The 22251-nt window shown below is 39.5% G+C and overlaps 1 protein-coding gene across 1 annotated transcript in view; it reads right to left on the bottom strand.

Moving 5' to 3' along the window:
- The window catches only part of RagC-D (Ras-related GTP binding C/D), a 264323-nt gene that overhangs the window by 33102 nt on the left and 208970 nt on the right, over positions 1–22251 (bottom strand). The window contains exon 7 of the mRNA XM_067094786.1: positions 7233–7378. Within this exon, the coding sequence (XP_066950887.1) occupies positions 7233–7378 (146 nt within the window). The remainder of the gene's footprint in view (positions 1–7232; positions 7379–22251) is intronic.

Genomic DNA, 22251 nt, shown 5'->3' with positions numbered 1-22251 from the left:
AACTTTAAATAAATCAGCAAGTGCAACTCTTTCTTTAGTGTACTGGCACTGTGTACCAATGTGAAATCATCTTTGTTTGTCCTTGAATACTAACATAAAGATGTCTATTTACAGGATTTTTACTATTTTTACTATTACTATTACTATTCATACCAATACTGTATGAAGTAGTTCCTGCATGTTTATCTAGTGGCTTAAACTAGTTTGCTTTGGATCCTGCATGAATGGAGAACCACAGAGGTAATGCACCTAACTTTCAGGTTAACCAGATCTTTATTTTTAATTATATAGTAATTAAAAAAGATGTTTAAGAATTTGGACTGCCGAACATGAAAGGTCTGGATTTATGTTATGTCTAGATGTAGTCACTGCTTGCATAATCCATTATCTATATAGCACATGCTTGTATATATGCCTTGTAATGATGTAATGTAGCCTTAGTCAGCAATTACTATTTTTAGCAAGGTGATGTTGGGTAATATAAAGTGCTAACTTTTAGTGCAATCACTCTTGTGGTATTTTACATGGTGCTGGTACTTTTTCCTCAGATGGCTGGTGAATCCTGTCTGATTCCATCCTGTCGTACGGAGGGAGCTCTTCAAGCCTTCAAGATACAAGGTATCAACACAATGATTCAACGTAGTAAAGAGAGAGGTGATAATTTCCATTTAAAGTTGCAAGCTATTCTTGATACAACTGGACAAAATGCAACTGTTGAATGTCACAAAACATGTTATTGTGCATACACCTGTAAGCAAAATGTAGCAAAATATATATCTAAGAAAAGAAAACAAGGCTTTTCAACTTCTGAGAGTGAAGAGCCAAGTACCTCCAGGGTCAGAAGGTCTAAGCTTTCCATCTTTCAATTCCTACAACATTGCCTGATCTGTGGCAAAGATTGTGTTCCAAAAGATCCAAAACACCCTGACCGCTGGGAACGAGTTGTGAGATGAGAGACCAAGGATCGCCCTGGACTTCCTGCATTTAAAGATGTACTTTTGGATGTCTGTGAGCAGAGAAATGAGGAATGGGGCAGACAAGCTGAAATCCGTATGAAAAGGGCTATTTCTGATTTACCTGCTGCTGATGCACAATACCATAAAAAGTATTACGATGAATTCATGGTAATTCCGAAATACACTGATTTGGCAACCCGTCCCTAGTATTGGATGACGATGCACTAAAGATGGTAATTGATGACACGTATGCCAATCAGTATCTACGCATGTGGACATCTATTGAACTACATGATACATACTGTGGTTTTGTAGGTCTTCTGTCTCGCCAACATATGTTTACAAAACTTACACGCTATTTAGAAGATGATATTGTTGTTGTAAATATGGAGGGTTGTGCCTCAGTTGTTGGGTTTAGACATTTTGTGGGTAAGGCTTTGAAGATAGTCAGAGCAGATTCACTATTGAAGCAGTGATTAGGCAGGTCAGACATGAAGCAAAATCTGTGCAGTGTAATAATGCAGTTTATGATCTTACATAGTTCACCTACAACAACATACTTAAACATACAAGTGAAACATTACTTAAAATAATTTCAGAACTAGTATCAAATGGCCAAGAGACTCAAAAATCCCTGAGTTTAGCTCAAGCAGTGCAGAGTCACATTACAGGTACTAGAAACCAAACAACACTAGCCTAGCTGTGAAGCTGCACCACAAGTACGGGAGTTCTGAATTAATCAAGCTACTGCATGACCATGGTTTCATTGTTTCATATGATGAGGTGATACGCTTCCAAAATTCAGCTGCAAAATTTGTGGGAGGCAACAGCAGTCTTCTACATCAGGCTATGGGCATGACTCTGAGAGTGGGTCTGGTGTTTGGATGGTCTGATAATTTTGAGCTCCAGGTCCCAACTCCAATCCAAATAGGCGTCGAGAAACCCATGTCATGGCTCATGATTTTCAGATGAATCCTGCTGGCATCATTGAGACGGGAAGTACTGAGATTGGAGTCATGAACCTTAGTATTCCTCGCCTGCGCAAAATAGTAAAAACAAATCTCCCAACATTACACAGCCTATTGTACTGCAGCACTACACTGGTCCAAAGAAAGTTAACCTCCTGCTGTCTCAATAACAGAAGGAATCCCATACAGAGGTGTATGTGCCAAGGAGAAGAGCCTTCAGTCTGCTCAGCAAAAAGATGCCCAGTGGCTAAATACACTGTTCCATGGAGTGGGGTGGATTTAATAGTCGAGCTGCCAGAGAGCAAGGTCCACCTTCACCCAAAGCTGCCACAGTGTATCTAATTGGGCATCTGATAGATTCTTCACCCTCTCATCCAGATACAGTGCTTACATCACTTATCTACATGAAAAAGTCACTGGCTGAGCAGGGAATGACTTATGCCAACCTGTCCATTGATATGCAGCTGTAAATGGTGGCTCAGCAGATCAAGTGGGGGGAATCAGAAAGGTTCAGAGATGCTATACTTCATCCCGGAGCAATGCACATAATCATGTCTTTCTTGGGATGCATAGGGACACTAATGAAGGGACAGGTCTTGATGTTCTAGTTGGAGCAGTGTTTGGACATCTTACAGGAATTATGAGCGGAAAGGAATGGGTAAGGGCTATGAGAGCATTCCGCATGATAAATGTTGTCCTGCTGCAGCACCTTTTTCAAGATGGTGAAAAGAACTTTGATGAAATATCTGCACACATGGAGGAAGCACGGCAGCATCCAACAGGCAAGCACAGGGTGGATAATCTCATAAAACCAACACTGCTTGCACATGTTATTTCAACAAGTATGCTTGGAACGAATGTTGCCTTACTTCTTCAGTGCACAACTAAACACACAATTTTTATATAATTATTAGGAGCACATATATGTACATGATGCAAGAAGCTGTGTATCTTGGCAGTTAAAAATACACACAAAAGCATAAGTTTAATTTGTAAGAACAGTTTGCAATAATAAATATGTCGAATTTCATGTACTGTTGTAAGATTTTTATAAGTTTATTTGTCATAATGTCTGTACAAATAAAACTGCACATGTTATATTGGTTTTTGTGACATAATATTAATTCTTGACCATGAAAACATGGGTATAGACATCCCATATGACATATTATCTTACAAATTTACAGAGATATTGAAAAAAATTGAATTTTATATAATGGCGACCAAGATTTGCATATTTCAGGATCTGCCCAAAGTTGTCAAGAGGACAACACAGTTAAAATACTTCAGCAAAACCAGGATATTAGATATATACCATAATACCTTGTACTATAAAAGAGTCATAGGTTCCTAATGGAAATCATAAGAGTGGCAAATGGACTAAAGCAGTTAAATTAGGCACTGTAACCAAAACTGGGAAGGGCTTATTCCTCTATATCTCTTCTCTAAGTTATGAAAGAAAAGAGGGGTTGCCACTAGAACAAAGCCCCTGCAAGAAAGGGCTTGAAGGTCATTCGTAATACACTTTGCTGCAACAAGAGCTAAAAGAAAAGTGTCTTCAAAATTCTTAAGTGATGCCCTATAAAAGGGCTTAACTGAGGTTATATCAACATCTGAAGGCTTACGTCTAAATTTCATTGTAAATCTTGATTGGAGGAAGAAATCTCCAGAACAAAAGATTAAAAACCTCTTCAAACTTTAAATTGGGAGTAATATTCTAGTCAGCATGCTGTAAAACTGAAAGCAAAGAAAAGTGGGATCCTTGATTGCTATAACAGGAAACTGCTTTACATATCCGAGATACTGGTAGAGCTTAAATCAAAATACCTAGTGGAACAGGTGCTGGATATCACTCAGGACAATCACCAAGATAACAAAAAAATAACCACAAGTCTAACAGTGGAGGACCTTCTAGATTTAAGGATTGCTTCCTTAGCCATTCTAGAAATGCCCTTAGTTAGTAACAGGATACTGACATTCTCCACTCAGTTAAATGAAGTGTGTGGAGGTTTGAAGGAATCTTCTCGAATAAGACTGTCTGAAAAGATCCTTCCTGAAAGGAAGAAGATGAAGAACATCTACCTCCAGGGAAGAAATTTAGGAGAACCATTCCCTTTAGGGCCAAGGATGCATTAACAAAATCATCAGTGATCTGAAAAGTTCACAACTTGTTGAGTATTTCCTCAAAAACAGTCAACAGAGGAAAAGCCTAAAAGTCTAGATTTGACCATTCTAGAAGGAAGGCATCAACTGCCCCTGCCTGAGGATCCTAGCATGAAGGGCAGTATACTGGTAGTGCAGTGCTTTGGGCAGTTGTGAACAGATGGGTGTCTGGGTTTCCCTAAAGGTTCCACAACTTCTGGCAAACATGAGGAAAAGGAGACTATCTGGCTGGATACCTTGCCTTAGGACAAAACAGGGAAAGGAACGATGTTGCTGAACTCTGCCCAAAGGATAAGGGAGTTTCTTTGCTAGCCTGAACAAATTTCTTGATTTGTCTCCTTGTTGTCTTACATAAGAAATGAGACTTGCACAAGACTGTTTTAAACTGCCAAGAACTGTAGGATATTTACAATTCCACTTCCTGACATAAAATGTTACTCAGAATAGCCCCTACATCTGCCTCCAAGACATCTGAGGACAGTGCAAAGATTCTTGAGGTCTACATATAGTTCTCAACAGAGGTAGAAAACTGTTACCCTTCTATTTGTAGGGAAAAGCTTTAACAAGAGATAGCTGATCCTCATCTCCAGATAAACAACTGACTGAGTCAGAAAAGCACAGATAGTCAACACTGACCAAATTTCCACTCCTAAGGTTAGGCATAAAACAATTCTCATCATAAACAAACTGGTGAGAAACAAACTAGTCATCCAAATATTGGAGATCTACAGTACTCTGATGCCAGGCAGATGAATCCATACTGCTTAAACTTCAACTCACAGGAGAATACTTTACTTCGACTGAATGAGTACCAGGAAATGGAAGTATGTGTCCTAATGTCTACAGAACTTATCTTTTGTCCTTCCAAAAAGCTACCAGGACCAAACTGAATGACAGGGAGTATAATATGAATAAACTTGAGACAGGACATGCCCATGGCTTGATGGCCTTGTTGCATTACAACTGTTCAAACTACCCTTCCAAACTCTGAACTTTTCTGTGTGAAGAGAAGGGTATGAGGAAGTTGATAGGGGTAAAATGTTACTGAAATGATATGATAGTAATATTGAAAAGATATTAATATTAATGATATTGAAATATTAAAATAATACTAAAGTGTTTTAGGATGATAGTTTAAGGTATATTTGGTGTTTGAACTATTAAAATTGGCAATTATAAGCATTTTGAGAGGGGGGGTCTTTGGTGTTTGAACCATTTAAATAAGCAGCTGTAACTGTTTTTGGAAGAAGCATCAATTATTCACAGATTTTAGCTATTTGGAAGTGGTTGTGGTCCCTGTCCCCCCGCGAATACTGGGGGTCAACTCTATCTTCTTAGCCAGGTATTAATTCTAAAGATAGATTCAAGACTAGCTGTTCTCTTTATGTACTATCTTTCAAGTCTATCCTTCTCTTTTCTATTTTATTAACTTATCATCTCTATTTCTTCCCAAGATCAATCCTTGCAATGATCACAACAGTCGTCTGGATCACAATTCACCCTTCGATGATCAATGCATATTTGTGAGTATCGTACTTCACTTAACCCAATCTGGTCTTACAACCACTTACCTTACATAATCTAACAGACTTCTGTGGGTAAGATTGAGAAGAAGAATCCATATTGCCAAATACAAACCATAATACAGATGATCCAATTCGTTAACCACCGAAAAGACACCCAAATTTCAGAGCACTTGTCTACACAACTGGCCAGCTTTATTGACTAGAAAGAATGGCCACCCTCCAAAGAGTGGGGGCAAGTACTGGGAGCATTCATTAATGGCTGTTTCAATTTTAACACTTGTCTAATCTGTGCCCAGTAGTCTTAGATAAAGCAAATGATACAGGGAAGTTTCATCTCGAAAAAAATATTTAGATACTAAAGTAGAATTCTATGGAAGGCCTGCTTCTTCAATAAACCTAAAAATGCCAGGGGCATCTTAAACCATATCCTCTCCAAGATCTTGGCAAGGGTGAACCTGACCTAGGCTGAACCTACTACCATCACTGACACGAGCCTCAAAGAGGTGTCAATTTCTAAGATTCCCAAGGCTGGGGAATTCAGCCAGCAAGTACCTCACTGTCATTGGGACCAAACACTCATCACAGAAAGCACTCACAACATTCCCATACTTCCAAGGTGATGATTATTTGAAATTTTTTCTATTATTAATATGTACCATATACGAATTACTGTATCCATGATTTTTTTTATTCTTTGCAATGTAAAACCAAACAATGGTTCTGTAACTGCTACATGGAAAACTTTCTGAAAAGCAACATAAAAATCAAACTGCAAAAATATTTTATAGGATAAAAGTTTACCACCAGCCACTTTTGGAATTGCCTTTTTTGCTATGTATCTTATCTAATTACTGTATATTTTTCTTATCAAAATAATCTGTCTAGGAGAAGAATGAATGAATGACTAGAAGTTAACTGGCATCATGACTACCAGGGTCACTGACACCTGTATCACTTCTTAAAAACTACAAATAAATGCACAGTCAATTTAAAGCAATTTAAAGCTCATAAAAACAGAAACAAGAGAATTAAGAATACATTTCTTCCTGGAGACCAGCTGCTGAGATATAGCTGGAAATGTCACTTGCATCATATGTAAAATCCTCTCTGAGAACCCCAGCAAGGATAAACCATGAGCCTCAGAGAGGTATTGATTCAACAGATTCCCAAAACTGAGCCATTCATCCAGCAAATACCTCACAGTCAAAGGGACCAAGCAACCTTTGCAAAAAGGCTGGTTATCATTCATCAAATATTTATTGGTTAAGCTGTTAAGTCCTATGAGTAACCAGCATAACACCATATCCCAACTCCCTGGCATATTTCCACACTCCCAAGGAAATACTATAACAAATGTAAGAACGATGGATATACGGCTAGCTTAATGACTACAGGACAAGTAGCTCCTGGCAAACAAAACAGTTTATCATTATCATCCAAGTTCAAAATTCCAGGAGGTTTATCCTTATGCAAAATATGAGGGATTGTGCTTGCTACAACTCTGCAGGGAACACAATGGGGAAAAATTGCTTCCAGTAAAATGAAAACACCACCAAGGCAACAATAAATCCCTGATGTATAATATTTCATTTGATTACACAGCAAAAATTGGTAAATACCTTGTCTCTCAAAGTTGTCCTCCCTGAGGATACACACTAGTGCCAAATACCGACTGACTTCTCTTAAGTACAATATGGTGGCATTGTTCAACTTTATTATACTAGAGCTTTCCTTATCAAATGGCACTTGAACACCTTCATCTTTCCTGTAAATAAGAGACATGTTTCTTTTAAAATAAAAATTTTAAATCGATACAGGAATTTATTAATTAAAAATGGACTATACAGTACTCAATGCACATGGGGAGAGGAGGTTAGGAGTTGGGAAGCTACTGAGATTTTGGAAAGATGTAAATCTTTGCAGTTCTGTAATAGGGTTGCTTACAGACTACTGGAAAGCAGACAGAGATCTCAAAGATTACGATGATTTGGACAAGAGATGAGAAGGTATGAAAAAAACTAAGTAAAAATGCAGTAGACAGGGAAGTAGTATCAATAAGAAGGCCTGTAGGAAGACCAAGGGAATCAAATGAAGACTAATGAAGACCTATAACTGATGGAAGTTCAGGAAGAAAGCTACATGACAGAGGAGAGTAGAAAGAACTCACTGCTGCACATATCTAATGTATCACCTTTAAGATGATGATGATGACAGCTTGTAGTTTACTTGCCTACAATAAAATTATAGACTATTTATGTTTGGTTATCTCCCAATGAAGTTACTACTATAATTTACTGTATTTTCTGAGTTTTCTACCAAGTTTACACATTAGCCTGCCCAAGCTTTTACCATATCTTAACAGTTTAGCATTAATACTGTACTAGACATTTTTACTGAAATGCAGTGCTAAATTTACACTGACCTGTTTATTCAAGTTTGCTATATACAACAGTTTCTGCTCCATCTTTTTTTCTCTGTATAATCTCTGGTTTCTTAACCAAGTAACAAAAATGTCACAGAAGGTAACAATTTTGTTATTGTCTACTCTATTAAGTATTTGATGTGGATTATGTGCAAACACACCTGTTTGAGAACAGTGTACCTATTACCTGCGATATTTCACCCTTAGCCTCTCAGAATTAATGAAAATGATATACTCAAAAATCTCTCTCAAAAGACTATACAATAAAAATACTAAATAGCCCTTTGCATTCCCTATACAACAGTCCACAAATATACATTACATGTATTACGTAGTGCATTTTTATAACCATGAGTTTGCAAAGTGACAGGACACGGCATCCTTTTCAACATGCCACACAGGACAGAAGTGTGTGTGTGTGTGTATTTTCATACTTTTACAAATTTTTTTCCTAATACTGTACTATAAAACACCTGGATGAACAATTACTTTACCAATGATGAGAGAAAGAAAAAATTAATTTTAAATATGAGAAAGAGCAACCCAATTACAATAATCATGGAACAGCTTTCGTTTTGCAATACAGTATACCTGCTCTAGCAGCCATGTGTTTCATCTCTTTGCCTACTCCTACCCAGCCTCCAATCCTGCACATGGTGAGTAATGCTGTCAAGAGATTTATCAAAGAATAGGAGTATTGATATTAATCTTGCTATACAATGTAACTTTGCTTTTTGCTAATAATGGTTCCAAAGCATAAAATCAGTGATACTAGCAATTCTACCGACAAAAAAGAAAGTCTGGAAAGTATTCCCAGCGAGTGAGAAAATTAGATTCCTGGAAAATTAGGTTTAGCAAGGAGAAAGGAGCTCTCACGAACAAGTTTTCAACACAGAAGTTAAGAAATTCTTCAGGTAACAAGAGAAGCAAGCAGAGAGGAATTTATCAGCATGACTGATGAAGCAGCTTGTGGGTTACCCCAGGCTAATTTTCATAGCTTATAGTCTTGTACAATTCTAAATAAAGTATTCAACAGCCTATCCTAACTGGTATTTTCTAATTATCATTCACTTTAATGAACTGAATTCCTTATCATTCTACAGATATACAATACTGCACCTACAAAATGAATTGCATCTAACAATGTGTGTTCATACCTGTACCTACTTACACTTCTAAGATGAGTATGGTACTATGTACAAAACCCATACAACATAAATAGAACATAAACATTGTTTTTCCAACATAATTACCCTATATTATTTATAACAAAAAACTTGAGAGAGAGAGAGAGAGAGAGAGAGAGAGAGAGAGAGAGAGAGAGAGAGAGAGAGAGAGAGAGAGAGAGAGAGAGAGAGAGAGAGAGAGAGAGAGAGCAAACACACATACAGTACTGAAGAATACAATACATTAATGTATCGTATAAAGTACAATACATAATAAAGAATTTTGACAAAGGAAAAATCTATTTCTGGGGGAAGACCTGTGTCACCCAGTGAAATGATTCCAGTAGCACACATTTCTAGGTATAAATATTGCTAAATATACCAGAGAAAAAGCTATCCATAATGCCAGGGTTACTACCCCTGGATCGATCACCACAATGGTGTCGGTATGCACTAAGGGGTGAGTGGTAGCCACTATCACAGATGCTTTGCCCAACAGATCTCTCCATTCTCAAAGTCCCCAACATGGGTGAGCCGTTCCAACCACTACCTTCCACTCGCTGCCACCTACCACTCGCGCCCACCATCTTCATCCCAAAATTAGCACCCTCCAAGCTAGGTATGCTATCCGGGTGGGAAAGGAAGAATAGGGATGGGTCACTGGGTGACAGGTCTTCCCCCAGAAATAGATTTTCCGTTGTCAAAATCCTTTTCTGGGCTCGACCTGTGTCACCCAGTGAAATAGTAACAGAGAATCAGCCATACAATAGCTTGGTGGTACCATCTAAAGGATTACCTTAACCCTTAAACGCCGAGCCTCTATTTACAAAAACGTCTCCCGTATGCCGGCGGCGTTCGGTGAGTTAGCGCCGAAGCTGAAAAAAGTTTTTTCAAAAATCACAGCACCCTTAGTTTTTAAGATTAAGAGTTCATTTTGGCTCCTTTTTTTTTGTCATTGCCTGAAGTTTAGTATGCAACCATCAGAAATGAAAAAATATCATTATCATATATAAATATTGGAATATATGACAGCGAAAAAAAACTCATATAATTGTATACAAATCGCTGTAAGCACAACGGTTAAAGCTAATGAGTTAATTTTTTTAGTTGTATTGTACACTAAATTGCAATGATTCTGGTATATAACAAATTGTAAAACGATCAAAGCAACACAGAGAAAATATTATCACAAAATGATGCATGAATTAAGTGAACGCCGCACAGGCGTAAAAAATGTTTTTTCAAAAAAATATTGTGCTAGAGACTTCCCGTTTGTTGAAAAATGAAGCTAACTGATTGAATATTACTAGACTGTAAGTGTTTTAGCTTACAATTGTAGTTTTCGACCATTTCGGTCGAGTTAAAGTTGACCGAAAGTTGAATTCTTTCTATTTATCGTGACTTATATGAAAATATTTCAAAACTGATAAAAGCTACAACCATGAGTTATTTTCTGTTGTATTGTACATGAAATTGCGCACATTTTCATATATAAAACTTTATGTAACAACTAATATAAAACGGTGCAAATATTACGACAACGAGACGAAAGAATTTCTGAGATGTTCGCTGAGTTACAAGCGCAGACGCGTAAGGAAAATGTTTTTTCAAAATTCACCATAAATCGAAATATTGTGCTAGAGACTTCCAATTTATTGCAAAATGAAGGTAAACGATTGAATATTACTAGAATGTAAGAGTTTTAGCTTACAATTGCGTTTTTTTTACCATTTCGGTCGAGTTAAAGTTGACCAAAGGTTAAAATTTTGGCAGTTATCGTGATTTATGTGAAAATATTTCAAAACTGATAAAAGCTACAACCATGAGCTATCTTCTGTTGTATTCTACATGAAATTGTGCACATTTTCATATATAAAAGTCTATGTAACGACTAATGTAAAACGATGCAAACATTACGACAACATGACGAAAGAATTTCTGAGATGTTCGCCGAGTTACGGCAGATGTAAGGAAAAAGTTTTTTTCAGAAATTCACCATAAATCAAAATATTGTGCTAGAGACTTCCAGTTTGTTGCAAAATGAAGGTACATGATTGAATATTACTAGAATGTATGAGTTTTAGCTTATAATTGCGTTTTTTACCATTTCGGTCGAAAGTTAAAGTTGACCGAAGCTTGAAATTTTGGCAGTTATCGTGATTTATATGAAAATATTTCAAAACTGATAAAAGCTACAACCATGAGTTATTTTCTGTTGTATTCTACATGAAATTGCGCACATTTCCATATATAAAACTTTATGTAACGACTAATATAAAACAGTGCAAACATTACGACAACATGACGAAAAGAATTTCTGGCGCGGACGTAAGGGAAAAAGTTTTTTCAAAAATTCACCATAAATCGAAATATTGTGCTAGAGACTTCCAATTGGTTGCAAAATGAAGGTAAATGATTGAATATTACTAGAATGTAAGAGTTTTAGCTTAAAATTGCGTTTTTGACCATTTCGGTCGAGTCAAAGTTGACCGAAGGTTGAAATTTTGGCAGTTATCGTGATTTATATGAAAATATTTCAAAACTGATAAAAGCTACAACCATGAGTTATTTTCTGTTGTATTGTACATGAAATTGCGCATATTTTCATATATAAAACTTTATGTAACGGCTAATATAGAACAGTGTAAAAATTACAACAAAATGACGAAAGAATTTCTGAAATTTTCGGCAGAGTTACGTCTTGGGCGTAAGAAAAATTTTTTTCAAAATTCACCATAAATCAAAATATTGTGCTAGAGACTTCCAATTTGTTGCAAAATGAAGGTACATGATTGAATATTACTAGAATGTAACAGTTTTAGCTTACAATTGCGTTTTTCGACCATTTCGGTCGAGTCAAAGTTGACCGAAGGTTGAAATTTTTTGTAGTCGACGTACGGTATGTCCACTTGGCACCCAACAGACAATTTTAGTCGATGTATGATACGTCCAGTAGGCGTTTAAGGGTTAATGGAGCTAAATAAAACTAAGAGCACAATACTGAGTTTAATAACCCAAATTATAAAATTCAAAATATAATTAAAAAACTATAAGGCACAAAGCCTAGAAATACCAAATAACCAACACCAAGATACTTAATGCTAAACAGATTATGTCTTAAAAACAGGATATCAATGTTACAGGCAGGAGTCAGGCTGTGAAGCAGACCTGACCTAAAAGACTAGAAAGCAGGGTAAGCAAGCGAGGCAGGTAGGCGAGAGAATATACCAATAGGTAATTTAATCAAGAATTACATTACAACAAGGATAAACAAGAGTTATATACTAGTCTTGAGCTGGGCCTGGAGGAACAATACTTCCTGCAGCTACAGTGGAATATTTAAGAGCCTCTAAGGACTGAAGATAGTGGTGTTTAAATACTGTTGGTGATTTCCAGCCCGTATACTTTTTAAGGTCATCAAAATTTATATTGTGAAAATAATTAGCTGAGGTGGCTACTGCCCGAATATCATGTACCCGAGGTACTGAATCCGGGTTAGCCTGTTTAATAAAATAAAGAATTTGTTGCCTGATGGCCTTTAAGGAAATGGTACCCCCATTTTCCCTAACAAAAAGAGGGCCTGAAGTTCTTTTAGAAGTTCTATTTAAATAAGCTTTTAAAGTGTTAACTGGACATAAAGATAGATCCTGTGGAAGGGGAATAATCTTCCAAGGAGACCATCTATTTTGTGGATCCTCATTCTTTGCTAGAAATCTGGGATCTGGAGACACCAGAACTTCTGCTGACGGGAGGAAATCAGCATGATTCGGTTCTCTAAAGAGAGCAGATAGTTCAGAAATTCTAGCCCCTGAGGCTAGACTTACTAAAAATAACATCTTCCTTAACAGATTTGGGTATGTACATAATTCGTTATCAGTGTCTGATGCCAATTTAAGTACGTCATTTAAGAACCAGGAAACCGTGTGTGGACGGATTGCTGGTCTAAGACGAGCACATGCTTTAGGAATTGACGAAAAATATGAGTCTGTAAGGTTAATATTAAAGCCATGTAAAAATATTTTTCTTAAAGCAGATTTTGTTGTAGTAATAGTACTAGTGGCCAGTCCTTTCTCAAATAATGATCTGAAGAAAGAGATTGCTAGATTCGTGGTCATTTTCTGAGCTTCAGATTCCCTTAGAAATAATGCTAACTTTTTAACTACTGAGTCATATTGTCTAAGTGTAGATTCCCTCTTATCTGATTCTATGAACAGTGTATTAAGAGGGTCAATGTTAGCATCTTTCTGAGCTGAAAACTTCATGAAGTCCATAAAGCTAGGGCACTCAGAATTCTTGAGGAAGCTGACACAGTCCGAGTTTGCACTACTTGTGTCAATCTTGGATTGGGAATCTGTTTGTGCAGGGAGCTTCAACTCCAGTAGAAGAGGAAACCAATTGCTCTTCGGCCAGTTGGGTGCCACAAGTGCTACTTGACCTCTGAATGATCTGAGTTTGTGTAAAACTTTCATCAGTAGGTTTATTGGTGGAAACAGATAGATCCTTTGCCATCTGTTCCAGTCAATTGACATCGCATCTATGGAATGAGCTAGAGGGTCTAGATTGGGAGCAACGTAACACGGAAGCTTGTGGTTGCTCTCTGTGGCAAACAGGTCTATCTGGAGACCCGGGACCTGAAGACAAATCCACTCGAACGATGTCTTGTCCAAGGACCATTCCGACTCCAGCGGAGTTGTCCTGGATAGAGAATCTGCAATGACATTTCGAACACCTGCCAGGTGGGTAGCTGACAGGTGCCAAAGATGTTTCCTTGCCAGAGAGAAAATTGCAATCATTACCTGATTGATATGGCTCGACTTGGAGCCCCCTCTGTTTACACAATGCACAACTACTGCACTGTCCAGTACCAGTCTGATATGAATCTGTCTGGTTGGACGTAGCTTCTTTAGTGTTAGAAATACTGCCATTGCTTCTAGAATGTTGATATGGAACTGGCGGAATACAGTTGACCACGTTCCTTGAACTTTCTTGTGTTGGGAGTATCCTCCCCACCCGCTCAGGAAGCATCCGTATGGATCACTAATGATGGAGGGGGAAATTGAGAGGCACTGACCTTGACAAACTCTTAACTGTTGACCACGGTCGAAGCCTCTTCCTCAACACCGGCGGAATTAGAGACATCTTGTCTCTGTTCCTGCTGTTGGCTCGTCTCCGCCATACTCTGTTTATATCCTTCAGTTTGGCTTTCAGCAGCAAATCTGTCACTGACGCGAACTGAAGAGAACCCAGGACTCTTTCCTGGGTACGACAAGAGGCTCTTTTGTTTTTGAGGAACTGCCTGGTAGCTTTGGCTATTTCCCTCCTTTTGGCTGGCGGAAGTGACAGTTTGTGTGTGTTTAGATCCCATTGGATTCCTAACCACTGAAACTGAGCCTCCGGAACTAGACGGGATTTCTTCCTGTTTATTTGAAAACCTAAGGATTCCAGGAAGCTGATCACTATGAATGTTGCTTTTCGACATTCCTTGGCGTTGGATGCCCAAATTATCCAATCGTCCAGGTATGCGGCTAACATAATCCCTTGGGCCCGTAGCTGTTGAACTACTGTCTCTGCCAGTTTGGTAAAAATCCTGGGCGCTATGTTGAGCCCGAATGGCATGACTCTGAACGAGTATGCTTGTTTCCCTAGTCTGAACCCTAGGTAAGGAGAGAAGTTTCTCACAATCGGGACGTGATAATAAGCGTCTGAAAGATCTATAGAGGTGGTGACGGCCCCACGGGGAAGTAGGGTCCGTACCTGCGAGATTGTAAGCATGCGAAACTTGTCGCATTGAATGTATAAGTTGAGACGAGACAAGTCTAGAATTACTCTTTGCTTGTCTGAGTCTTTCTTTGGGACACTGAACAGACGGCCTTGAAATTTCAAGTGCCTGACTTTCTTTATTGCCTTCTTTTGCAGAAGGTCTTTTGCATAGTCCAGTAATTCTTTGGATGGAGGTTGATGGAATCTGACTGGCAGAGGAGGCCCTCTGCTCCAGCTCAATCCCAGACCTTTTGAAATTATGCTATGGGCCCATGGACTGAAGGTCCAATGGTCCCGGAAGAGATACAATCTCCCGCCTACCTGAGGAGGCTCATTGATTGGAAGAGGTCTTACTCCCTCTGCCTCCTCGGGATCCTCTTCCACGCGAGAGAGGTCTGGACGCTGCTCTACCTCTGTAGGCGGCTCTGGCTCTACTACCCCTTGCATGTCTATTGTATCCCCGAAACGCCCCTTGGTTTTCAAACAAGGCGTTGAAAGCTGGGGACGTCACGAAGGCTGGTGGAGCCGAAGCTTGCTGAGCCGGCTGCATTAGTATGTACTGCGGCTGAGGCTGTGCCTTGGATGTGGAAGGCTGTCCGATCTGTGAGACCGGTACCGCCTGAAGCACAGTCAGAGCCTGAGGCTTCCGATAGTTCTGGAATCTCCTGAACCTCTTCCTTTCCTTAGGTTGAGGTCCGGAGGTCTCAGAGGACTTCCTTTTGAAAGGAAGACCCCAGCGAGAGTGAAGACTCTGGTTCGCTCTAGTTGCCTCTGCCAGGACATTATTGACCTCATCCTCTGGGAAGAGGTTAGGTCCCCAGATAGAGCTCTTCATGAGTCTATTGGGCTCATGCCTGATGGTGGCATCAGCAAAGATGTGCTTTCGGCAGTTCTGCCTCGCGACCACAAAGTCATAAAGGTCCGAATGGAAGGATGCCAATGATGACTTTGTGAGGACCTGAAACAGAGGTTCGTCTGTATAGACTAATGCAGTTACCTCTGAGATGGTGACGGAATGAAGGGAGCGACTCAACCTGCATCTAGTCTCAAACTCCGTCTTCAGCAGAGCATCTGGAATCCTGGGAAGTTGCTCGCTGAACAGGGTGGAGGCACACTCGGGATCGAGTTTCCCCACCGTGAACGTTGCCGGAGCTCCCACCCAACATTCCGAATCTCCGGGGAAGAGAAGAGAAGTAGGATCTGTCTCCCGGAGTTGAGGTATGGGTTTGCCATCTATCCCAGCCTGAAGGGTCAGCTCTGCAATCTTAGTAGTGCAGGGGGTCGGGATAGAGTCCCCTAAAGAGAACATCATGAAACTTCCTCTAAAGGGAGTAAGTTTCGTGTTCTCGCACTCCCAGTCAGTGAGAGCGCGCATCAGGGTGGATTGAGCTTGGTCCCTAGGAAAGATGACCGTTTCCTTAGGGACCTTATCGGATCTAATCCAGGCTTCCTCAGTTAACCTGGCAAAGCCTGGATAGGGAGGCACTAGGTTGCCCGGAAAGAACTCTAGTTCTTCCAGACGACGAGTGCCCAATCCCTCTATGGTCAGTGTGCCATTATGCAGGGGGGCATGCAGGGCCAGCCGCCACGGGTTCCCCTTATCAAAGGGGGGCAGTCTGGAAGCATCCGGGACAACATGTGAATGCTGTACTGCTCCGGATCGAATGAATCCGGAGAGCAAGCTTTCCTGGGCCTGCATCCTCTGTGCCAATGACACCACTGACTGTCCGGAGGTCTCTAAGCTTGTGACAAGCTGAGACGAGAGATCTTGTAGCCAAGCTTCAACCTTAAGAGTCGATCCTCTGCATCAGCAGGTCGACGTAGAAAGCCTCAGAGTCGAAGCTAGGCTGGGGCTTAGCCTTCAAACTCTGGTCCTCGACCCCTTAGATGGGGAGTAGCCTTTTTTAAGGACGTCACTGGTTTGGGAGCCAGTGACAACCTAGAGGGAGCTGGCGGATTAGACCTTTGAGGTCTAGAAGACTTGGGTAAGTCCTTCTTCTTCAGAGATTTCACCTTGGGGATAACAGACCGAGATCTGTCCCCAAGGTTAGCTGACTTGGAAAATCCTTGAAAAGAAGAGGACGAAGATGGTGAACTAACTAAAAGTGATCTAATTCCGCTACTTCCACCTGCCTCACTTACCGCCCTACCTTCTACCTGATAGTCATCTACGCTCATCGGTTCGATGTGGATGTTGATGGCCACTACCTCTTCCGCCACCTCTTCGCACAGATTTTCGTCTTGGGGGGCTGTGTCTCCTCCCTGATCCTCGCAATGAGTGGGGCGGCCACGTCCTTCGGTACTGCGGCGGAGATCCGAGCATTCGGATAGAGGAGATTGCAAATCTCCGACAGTTCATAGGGGCGGCCAGACGCAACATTTCTTCCAAATCCGCCGACCCAGGTCTTCGTGGTCGACAGCGAAGAGGCTCGGATTGCTTGGTTAGACTGGAAGAGAAGATAGGACTTGCTAAAAATATTCTCCAATTTTTTATCGCATATATCCATATGAGCCATTAAAGTCAAAAGGGACTAAAGGTTAGCAGTCTCGTCACTTACCGACTCATCTGTTACCAGCTCGTAAAGAGCGTAACAAATCTCACAGCCGTCCGGGTGCCAAACGACCAGGTCTCCAACTTGCACTGCGCAGCTGGAGTGCGAGCGGCACACCCTCGTGTCCGCAGGGTTGTTGGAGGACGGCCATGCACCCTGCTCCTGACAACGTACCATCTGTAAGTGGAATGACGGTACATGAGTATCATCAAGGCAAGACCGCCGGAACTAAGTCCGCGGCAAAAGTCTATCTTAACAAGATTATGGATGATGGTACATGAGTATCATCAAGGCAAGACCCGCCGGAACTGAGTCTGGCAGCAAAAGTCTATTTAAAATAGATTTATGCTATGGAATGGTTAACTAATATTTATGTTATAAGCAAGCACTCTATGTTACTCCGCCGTGACTTGTCACTGAAATCTTATTGTGTCACATAATATGGAATCGGCGTAAAGTGAGCGAAATAGAGTGTTCGCATATAGCCCATCTCTCAAATCGCCCACGGCAGTACCCAAATAATGGAAACTGTAAAATATGCAGGATACCATACCCACCGGAGTGGTTAAATGGACAATAACAAATGAGAGATCCGACTAGTCTGGCGGAGACTCCACCGTCTTAAGCAGACGGTAAACACAAAGTACTTTTAAAACAACTAAATCTATCATATCGTAACTCTTATTTGCTTTCACGGGAAAGGTAGATGAGTGGCGGAAACCCAACGGAACAGCGACTGGTCAGGTGGATGCACCCTCCGAGAAGCCGAGTACAACCTCCTATAAGGAGGTGACGAGCGCAAGCGATCGGCTTTCCTCTTACGAGGATGTCGCCCAGGCAACGTCACCAGATTCTAATTGTTCAGGTAAAGAAGGACTAGGATATATACACGAAAAAGCCGGAGGATAACCTCCTGTTCCTAGCCTACCTTCCAAAACCAAAACTTTTTGGCCTGGTCAGGAAGGCTAGGATGAGTGCTACAGGTGTGGGGAGAGAAGAACCTTCGTACTAATCTAGCCTCACCCTCCAAAACTGAATCGGCCTGGTCAGGTGGCAAAGTATGAATTGAGGAGCCCTCTCACTATTCTAACCTCACCTCCAAGACCTAACGGCCTGGCTAGGTGGGCTAAGTGTGAATGAGGAACTCTCTCACTAGCCTAACCTCACCCTCCAAAACCTAACGGCCTGGTCAGGTGGGCTAAGTGTGAATGAGGAACTCTCTCACTAGCCTAACTTCACCCTCCAAAACCGTAAAACGGCCTGGTCAGGTGAGCTAGGAAGCCTGAGCATCGTGTAAGAGCGCATGTCATGCCTAGCCTAACCCTCCAAAACCATATCACGGCCTGGTCAGGTAGGCTAGGCTACCAAATTGATAGAATTAAAAACCAACCTTGTTATCAGAGCAAATAATATATGATATAATGTTAACCACCCATGATGTGGGTTAGCCTAAAGATTATATATATATAAACATAAATGATTCGGTGGCAGAGAAGGAACCCGAAAATCATTCGTAGGTAACATTAGGTACCAAGATGGCCTACCTCTGATGCCGAATCACATGCATAAACTAATCCAGGAATGGACATGTCATCCATCCTTATACACATTAGCTATAATCATGATAATAATAATAACACCATTGAGAAGGCACCAACTTGCTGGTGGAGGAAAGGAAATTAATAAAAAGACTCAAAATCTATGATCAGAAATAGTTGAGCCTAGCTCAAGCCATGATACAAAGGTTCCTGTGCCTCTACACCAGCGACATGGTAATTTCTCCAAAATATGCTCCAAAAACCGAAATGGAGTAAATGGAAAGTATCTAGCAGAATTTCGTTCTGCTAACGATAATGCGGAGACTGAGGGTCGAAAACGCAACAGAGGCAAGCATAGCCTACTTTCGGCTGTGCACCTGGTAAACATATTTTATGTACAGTTCATAAATAGTGTGCCTCTCACGTTTAACAAACCAACCAGATATAGTACTCAACTTAGATGGTGTGAAATCCTCGTGGGATGACATGATTAAAGCCGTAATTGGATTGAATTCACGAAAGAAAAAAGACACGGTGTTCACGTGTTTGTGCTAGATTTTGGAATGAAGATGGCAGGCACGAGTGGTAGGTGGCAGCGAGCGGAAGGTAGTGGTTGGAATGGCTCACCCATGTTGGGGACTTTGAGAATGGGAGAGATCTGTTGGGCAAAGCATCTGTGATAGTGGCTACCACTCACCCCTTAGTGCATACCCGACACCATTGTGGTGATCGATCCAGGGGTAGTAACCCTGGCATTATGGATAGCTTTTTCTCTGGTATATTTAGCAATATTTATACCTAGAAATGTGTGCTATTGGAACCATTTCACTGGGTGACACAGGTCGAGCCCAGAAATGTGTATATATATATATATATATATATATATATATATATATATATATATATATATATATATATATATATATATATATATGTATATATATATATATATGTATATATATATATATATATATATATATATATATATATATATATATATATATATATATATATATATATATATATATATATATATATACAGTAATACTCAAACTTGTGCGATTGAGTTGCACAAATTCACAGCCACACGAATTTTTCATTGGAACCTAACTAATGGTCATAAACAAGTTTTTCACAGACACGCGAACATTTGCGAACACTGAGAAACCCTGCAAAAGTGTTTGTTTAATTTTTTATGCAATTTATAAATTTTCAAGCTTTTATGTGTAAATTAAATAACATTAAATATTATTAAAAGTAATAATTTCTCTCTCTCTCTCTTTTAGTGAGATGAATTTTTATGTTACATATATACATGTATGTTTATTTGTACGATAAATAAACTTTTTACCTAATAATAAGTACTAATTTTCAAATATTAATAAGATTAATAAAATTAAATAATAATAATAATAATAATAATAATAATAATAATAAAACTGTAATTACAAAATTTGCATTATTTTGAACAAATTCTTCCCTCGTCATTTGTAAGAAGGTGAAGCCAAAGCTGTCAGACATGTCATTTAACATGACAAGAAGGGGAGTGTTGCTAATCAGTGGTCAAATTTTTCTTGTAATTGTGTGTGTGTGTGTGTGTGTGTGTGTGTGTGTCCAAATAATTCATAAAAAATTTCACTCTCTTAAGTAAGGACAACTGTTATCTCTCTCTCTCTCTCTCTCTCTCTCTCTCTCTCTCTCTCTCTCTCTCTCTCTCTCTCTCGTTTGAAGTTAGCCAACCTACGTATTACAGCACTGTTTCTCTGTATGTCTCTAACTGTACAGTAGATAATATTGAATTGATCTAATTTCACCTGTACCGTTTACAAACTGTAAATGCGCTGTTCTAAAACACAGAGACATAGAGCATTTCAGAACAAAGAGAAAGTGACAGAATAAAGAAGTTTTTAAAAACGAGTTTGAGAAGACTTCTAAAAATATATCGGTGGAATGGGGGAGAGAGTCACACACTCCTATATTCTTAAGTCAACCATTTATTTCTTTTTTTAAGGGTAATGTATTAAGCTAACTTTTAAATGAAAATACAGTAACTTTAATTTCATTTAAAGTTAGTTTAATACTTAATTTCCATCTTTTGATATCTAACTTAAGAATAACTCTAACTCTCTCTCTCTCTCTCCGTAATAATTCATAAATAATATAACTTGATATTTCAAGTAAGGACAATCTCTCTCTCTCTCTCTCTATTCTCTCTCTCTCTCTCTCTCTCTCTCTCTCTCTCTCTCTCTCTCTCTCTCTCTCTCTCTCTCTCTCTCTCATAGTTAGCGCTCACACATTTTAACAACTTATTAATTCTCTGTATGTCTTTACCTGTACAGTAGATAGTTTAAATTGATCTAATTTGACCTGAATCGTCTACGAAGTGTAAATGCCCTAGTGTTGCAAATACATTCTAAAACACAGAGATGTAATAACTAAAGAGTTGTATTAGTCAATATATAAAACATATTTGTTCATGAAAAAGCATTTCAGAACATAGAGAAAGAGACGCAGAATAAAGAAGTTATTAAAATGAGTTTGAGACTTCTAAAAATAGATCGGTTGGAAGGAGAGAGAGAGAGAGAGAGAGAGAGAGAGAGAGAGAGAGAGAGAGAGAGAGAGAGAGAGAGAGAGAGAGAGAGAGAGAGAGAGAGAGAGAGAAATTCTCTTCCAACTCTCAATTTTTATGTCAACCATTTATTTCTCTTTTTTAAGGGTAATGCATTAAGCTAACTTTTAAATGAAATTACAGTAACTTTAATTTCCCTTAAAAGTTAACTTAATAATTTGGGAGCATAATTAGGGTCATATTTATTGTTTAAACTTTAGAAATAAGCATTTATTAGCATTTTTAGAGACCATGTCAAACTTACACGAAAATTCACCCTGCGCGAGGGGTTCTGGAACCTAACCTTGCGTAAGTTCGGAGTATGACTGTACACATATACGAAGATAAAAAGACCCATAAACACTGTATGAACATTGCAACCATATATTTTGAGCACTTCCTTCTGTGCTCCTGGGAGCAATCTTTCTGCTTCCAGTTGGCGGTTCTGGGTCGGTCTCTGTAATAAAATGCAGACCGATTCTGCTGTGATTAGTTGGTGGAAATTTTGGTCCATACAGATGACGCTGGTATTCTCCACTAATTCCTGAGTTGTTGGTTTTCAATTGTGATGATCGATGTAGTGTTGGTGGAA

This window comes from Macrobrachium rosenbergii, chromosome 51 (genome assembly GCF_040412425.1).
Source record: "Macrobrachium rosenbergii isolate ZJJX-2024 chromosome 51, ASM4041242v1, whole genome shotgun sequence".
Classification (NCBI taxonomy): Eukaryota; Metazoa; Arthropoda; class Malacostraca; order Decapoda; family Palaemonidae; genus Macrobrachium; species Macrobrachium rosenbergii.
The sequence above is the reverse complement of the archived record's forward strand: the minus strand, read 5'-3'. Positions and strand labels throughout refer to the sequence as shown.